This window comes from Grus americana, chromosome 31 (genome assembly GCF_028858705.1).
Source record: "Grus americana isolate bGruAme1 chromosome 31, bGruAme1.mat, whole genome shotgun sequence".
Classification (NCBI taxonomy): domain Eukaryota; kingdom Metazoa; phylum Chordata; class Aves; order Gruiformes; family Gruidae; genus Grus; species Grus americana.
Window position 1 is genome coordinate 1,260,032 of NC_072882.1, and position 5,821 is coordinate 1,265,852.

The 5,821-nt window shown below is 63.3% G+C and overlaps 1 protein-coding gene across 2 annotated transcripts; it reads right to left on the bottom strand.

Moving 5' to 3' along the window:
- Positions 1–70: 70 nt before the first annotated feature.
- LETMD1 (LETM1 domain containing 1) lies at positions 71–5,705 on the bottom strand. Of its 2 annotated transcripts, none has more exons than XM_054807020.1 (9): positions 5,549–5,705; positions 4,767–4,912; positions 4,515–4,630; positions 4,310–4,392; positions 3,431–3,617; positions 3,219–3,320; positions 1,971–2,123; positions 1,568–1,664; positions 71–1,069 (listed from the first exon to the last, which is right to left on the bottom strand). In XM_054807020.1, exons 1-9 carry the CDS (start codon positions 5,671–5,673, stop codon positions 999–1,001), a joined length of 1,080 nt encoding a protein of 359 aa, XP_054662995.1. In that variant the 5' UTR covers positions 5,674–5,705; the 3' UTR covers positions 71–998. The 2 variants fall into 2 exon arrangements, with proteins under 2 accessions (XP_054662995.1, XP_054662996.1); XM_054807021.1 differs by having other exon boundaries at positions 4,767–4,879; positions 5,549–5,696.
- Positions 5,706–5,821: the final 116 nt, after the last annotated feature.

Genomic DNA, 5,821 nt, shown 5'->3' on the forward strand with positions numbered 1-5,821 from the left:
GTGGGCCCTGTCAGAGTATTTCACGGCGCAGGAGGCAGCCGGGGCCTCCAGAGAGAGACGCTGGAGCCGCTTCGCTTGCTTTTGTCTTTAATAAAACACTTCAAGTTGGTTTAAATTCACTCGACAGCGGGAGGTTTCTCATGCAGTGACGGGACGAGGTGAGACACGGTGGGGTTCGGCTCCCCCCCCCCCCAGAGCCGCCTCCGCCGAGCAGAAAACGCAGGGCTAAGATCTAATTAGGCGGAGAACTTGACGAACGCGCGGCCCCGTGGCCTCCGCTGAAGGAATCGGTGCAGTTCAGCGCCATCTTTCTAACCCCATTTGTGTCGGCAGCGGCGTTTCCAGCCCTGGCAACATCCCTCCGTCAACCAGCGAGGGCTCCCCGGGCCAGCGGCCGGGATGGGGACGCTCCGGGACGCAGCCGAACAAAAACCCAAGAACCCCCCCTGAGGCTCCGGGTAAGGTCACCCGGGGATTTGGGGTCTTTTCTTAACCCCTCAGGGAAATTTTTATATTTAAGACTGCTCAGTGGTGTAAAGAAACTAAGTAAAAACTCTCCAGGTGAGGCACAGAGCAGCAAAACCCAAGCTGAACGGAGCCCGCTACTACGAGATACTAAGGGAAGCGTCCACAGGCAGCGGAGACGTTCGTTCTCGCCTCCCGTAATTAAAGTGACGCAGTTTAAAAGCCGTAACAGCGAAGGGACGGGGCTCAGCCCCGCGGCATCGTCAGCCCGCTCCGACTGCACGAAGGGGAAGAGAAGAGCCGGCGTCGGCACGAATCTCCGGCGCGGGAGGGAGGGAATCACGTCTTCGCCCCCGCGGCAGCGTCGGGGCTCCTCTCGTTGACTCCGGGCTCTGGTTTCGCATCACCGAAAGGCGGGTTGTTGTTGGGGTTTGGTTTTGGGTTTTTTTTTTTTTTTTGCGGCACCAGGCTGGGAAATCACCAAGTCGGCGCGCGATGCCAGGGGTGAGGGTGCGCAGCCGGCGGCTCGGCCGTCACTCCTTGGCCCTGACGTAGTTGAGGGACAGCAGGACCATGCTGTTTGCCAGGAGGGAAGCTTCGGAAGCTGGGAAAAAAAAAAATAAATAAATACAAGAGCGGGGGTCAGAGCGGCGCTGCCGCGGCCTCGCTGCTCCAAATGCGCTCATCCCGCGCTGCCGGTGCGGCGCCAGGGGCTGCGGGGCTGCCCCTCGCCCCCGGCCCCTCTCTCCAGGGGCTTTTTGCTCTGCTCTGAGTCACCCATTTCCCTCCCGCTCCCGTTTTGTTTCCCCCGATGCTGCTGCGGGGTTCGAATCTGCCACCACGAGGTCTCTGCAGGACACGGACGCCCGGGCACAGGTTGTCCCTTGGGCGTATTCCACGCAGAGAGCGCCTGCGTGCTCCGCCACGTCCTCCTCTCTGCGACGAGGCCCCGGGAGATCGGAGGGGCAGCCCAGAGGGGAATAAAACCACCGTTTCCCCCAAATTTCCCCGGAGCCGATGCTCCCTGTGCCCAGAGAAACCCCAGAGGGTCCCAGATCCCCCCTGCCCCACCAGGCAGGAGCTGCCCCTCGGCCGCCGTTACCTTGCAGCTTGCAGGAGAGCCCCAGCCACTGCTCCAGCCACGCTCGGCACTCGGACATGCCGAGGTGAGTGGAGTTCAGGCCACGGAGGTAACAAGCCTGCGGAACAGAGAGGGGAAAAAAAAAAATAAGGAAACGGTCAGACACGGGCGCTCCCGGTCACACAAAACACCGGGGGTCGCGCCATGATCCTTCCTCGGGGCTGAGCAATGGTGAACCATGCCCCGGCACGGAGAACGGGCTCAGAAAACGCCTTCCCGGAGAAAAGCGGCCGCAATCGGCCTCGCGGTGGGTCCGGAGGAACGTGCTGTGCCTTGCCACGGCTCTGCCAACGAGCGGGGAGGGCCGGGATGAGGCAAGCCCGGGGTAAAGCGGGCGGCGTGGGGCTGGAGGAGGCGTCCTCACCGCTTTCAGCTCCTCCTCGGACAGCTGGCCCAAGCCCAGGCGCAGCATGGCGCGGTCCAGGTGCCGGATCTCCAAGACGTGGCTCCGCAGGCGACGCCTCAGGAAAAAGGCCGGCAAGTGAGGGGTCAGAAACAGGACCTGGCTCAGGGCTTTCTGAGAAGGAAAAGGGGACGAGTCACCCGTCCAACCCCTCCAAAAACAGCTGTCTGACCCGTTCAGGCACAACTTAAACCAGACAAAACCTCTCCCGTCCCAGACGGGCCCCGTATTTTGTTTCCCTTTAATCATCTGCCCCCAGCAGTTCTTGCGACGCCCAGCTTGGCCGCCCGGCCCGGCGAGCGGGGCAGGGAGTGGGTGTCACAGAGACACGAGCGCTGCCCGGGGCCGGACACGGGTGGCCGGGACGAGTTCAGCTGCGTGGGACGGCTCAGGTGTGGAACGGTCCCGCCGAGGCAGGGAGCTACAGCAAGGACGGACAAACGGTCTCGTTCTGGGGCTGTTTTCATGGAATTGGGTTGAAGGGACCCCACAGCCCACCCAGTGCCACCCCTGCCATGGGCAGGGACACCCTCCACCAGCCCAGCTTGCCCAAAGCCCCATCCAACCTGGCCTTGACCACTGCCAGGGAGCCAGGGGCAGCCACAGCTTCTCTGGGCACCCTGTGCCAGGGCCTCAGCACCCTCACAGGGAAGGATTTCTGCCTCACATCCCATCTCCATCTCCCCTCCTGCAGCTTCAGGCCATTCCCCTTGGCCTGGCACTCCCTGCCCTTGGCACCAGCCCCTCTCCAGCTTTCCTGGAGCCCCTTTAGGTGCTGGAAGGGGCTCTAAGGTCTCCCCGGAGCTTTCTCTTCTCCAGGCTGAACCACCCCAACTCTCAGAGGTGCTCCAGCCCTTGGATCATTTCTGTGGCCTCCTCTGGACTCGCTCCAACAGCTCCATGTCCTTCTTGTCCTGGGGACCCCCGAGCTGGACGCAGCGCCGCAGGGGGGTCTCAGCAGAGCGGAGCAGAGGGGCAGAATCCCCTCCCTCGACCTCCTGGCCACGCTGCTTTGGTGCGGCCCAGGCTACAGTCGGCTTTTCTGGGCTGTGAGCACACGTTGCCGGCTCACACCCAGCTTTACATCCACAACTGGACTGGTTTTAGGGCACAACGCCCTGTTTGGGGCACAACCGAGCGGACGGGCACCTCCGCGCTCTTCGGGAAGAGCCAGCTCCGAGCTGGCGGCAGGAGAAAAGCCGCACTCACCACGTGAGACACCCGGAGCTTGTTCAGACCCAGCGGAGATCCCGAAAACAAATGTCTCACGGCGTAGAGCTCGGCCACGCGTGGCTGGGAACCTCGCTGCACCTGAAAGAACCACGGCGCGCGTTACCGACACCTCCCACAGGCGTTCATCACCACCGGGCAGGGCCGAGGCGGCGGCAGGACGGGCAATACCGGCCGCGGCGTTGACGTACCTCGGCGCAGAGCTCCTGCAGGCGTTTTTGGAGCTGCGGCTCGGGCAGGGAACGCGCTGCCAGGGCTAAACTCTTCACTACATCCGGATACAAGTCTCGCCGGATGGCGTCATAGGCGTCCAGGAATTCAATCTGCTGGTTGGGGGTCCAGAAGTAACGGATCAGGAGCTGGCGTGGGAAGAAATACCTTGGGGAGAAAAGGAGGGAGGGATTCAGGGAGGAAAACCAAATGCGTGAGCCGGGGCGGTCGGAGTTTGTGCTGCTGGAAATAGGCACAAGCAGCGTCCTGCTCCGAGAACGGCTCATCTCGCCCCGTAGGAGCTGCAGATGTTCGCTCCTCCGAAGGGGTGAGTTTGGGAATCCCGGAATCGATGAGGTTGGAAAAGAACCTTGAGATCACCAGACCGGCTGGAGCTTCAACGCAACCCAGAGATCTCTCACCCACCCGCAGGACACAAAAGCCAGGGAAGAGAATTGAAAAATTCACGGATTTAACCCGGATTTAGCTCCGGCAGCAGGACAGCTGGCAGGGAGAGGGACATCCGAAGCGCTCCGCAGACAGCTGGGAAGGAATCGTGCGAGGTTTCTCCGGCCAAGCACGCACGGGGCTGTTCCCTGCGTGCCGGGGATTATTTCTGCACGTTAGAAAGAGGGAGCCAGGCAGGTTGTTGGCACGCAGGAGCCCGTATTGCGAAACGATCGCTGGGCTCAGTGGGCTACGGGTATTTTTTATTACAGCAAGAGGCAGAGGGAGGAAGGGAGACTGGCGGGTTGGATTTATAACTCTCAAAAAACCCTGCAATTCCATTAAATTTAAGATACTGGAGTCAAGGAGCACAAAGATCGGGGCGGCAGCGTCACCGCGCTGCCGGTACTCACATCAGGACGATGACCAAGAAGTTGGCGAAGGGCGGGATGGCGATAATTCCGATGGGAATGGCCTTGATCACGTCCCTGCGAAACTGCCTCCGAAATTAGAAGAGAGAATCAGGATCCGACACCAAACTCGCGAAATTCCCTCAGCAGGGAGGCAGAGCCGGGCGTCGCGGCACCGAAATGGGTTTCCCCGAGCGCCGCGCCGTACCTGCCGCAGCCTCTCCATCTCCCGGTAGGGAAGTTGCTGAACGCTCAGTCTCTGACAGGACATTTTAGATTTGATTTTTCTTATTTCTTTTACTTCCACGAAGAGCGCTTGGATTCCTGCCGAAACGGAGAGCACCTTCGGGTCCCGATTCCTGGGCAAACGCCTCTGGCGATGGGGTTTTTAACCCCGGGAAGGGACCAGGCAGCGTTTTCCCTGGAGAAGCGCAAACGTTCCCTCCTCGCTGGAACCCACCTTTGGTGAAAGTCGCGTACAGCACGTAGAAACGGGGGAAGGTCCTTTCCAAAAACCTCTCGTATCTCCCGTTGATGCGTTTCACTTTGGACGCCAGGGCGGCGAGGACAGACCTGGAGCCCGTGGAGAGGCGAAACGCCGGGGACCTGCAGCCAAACACCCCCCCGGGCACCCCACACCCCACCCCCCCGTTATTCTGGAAAAGGCTCCGAGGAAAGCGGGGGTTGGCTCTGAGGGAGGGGGGACGTTGGGCTGTGGGACCCCCGAAGCCCCCAGAGAGGGAACAGGGCGCTGGGACCCACCCTGTGCACTGGGGGGGGGGGATCAGGACCAGGGCCTGGGGGGGGAGGGAGTTTGGGGGGTCCCCCAGGGCCTGGGGGGGCGGGGGGGGGCCGTGCTTGGCGCTGGGGGGGTCACGGTGGCACAGGCGGGGAGGGAGGGCAGGGTCGGTAATGGGGGGGGGCACGCCTGGCGCTGGGGGGGGGGGGGGGGTAACGACCCCACGGTAAGTAACGGGGGGGCGGGGGGCACTGGGGACCGGGGTGGGGGGGTATGGCCAGGACCGGAGGGTGCACCGGGGGGAGGCCAAAGCCTGGAACTGGGAGGGGGGGTGGGGACACACACGACTGTGGCCAGTACCGGGGGGGTGTCGGGGGCCACGGCCGGTATTTGGGGGGGTCGGGGCTGTGGCGAGGGGGGGGGGGGCGTCACGGCCGGTGCCTGGGGGCGATGTCTGGTACCGGGACCGGGGAGAAGGTCGGGGTGGATCGGTCCCCGCTCACCTCAGCGCCCCCCGTGCGGGGCGCGGCTCCAGCAGCCCCCGGGCGCGGCTCAGGCCGGTGGCGGGGCCGGGCCCAGGCCCGAGGCGCCAGAAGGCCCCGCAGCAACCGGCCCTGGACAGCGCCATCTTGGCAGGTCACGGGGCGGGGGGGGCAAAGGGCGAAGGTCACCGAGGGCGGAGGCGGAGGGTGGGGGGCGAGAGAGCCAGAGAGAGAGCGCGCGAGGGGCTGAGCGCTGATTGGCTGACGCGCCGGCGCCCGCCCGGTCATGTGACC

What these genes read in the sequence shown, in the direction of transcription:
- LETMD1 (XM_054807020.1), bottom strand. Translation starts at nt 5,673, where the DNA reads ATGGCGCTGTCCAGGGCCGGTTGCTGCGGGGCCTTCTGGCGCCTCGGG. An exon ending in TGCAGGAGCTCTGCGCCGAG is followed by an intron (nt 3,321 to 3,430) that starts GTACGTCAACGC and finishes TGGTTCTTTCAG; the next exon opens with GTGCAGCGAGGTTCCCAGCC. An exon ending in GCTCTCCTGCAAGCTGCAAG is followed by an intron (nt 1,070 to 1,567) that starts GTAACGGCGGCC and finishes TTTTTTTCCCAG; the next exon opens with CTTCCGAAGCTTCCCTCCTG.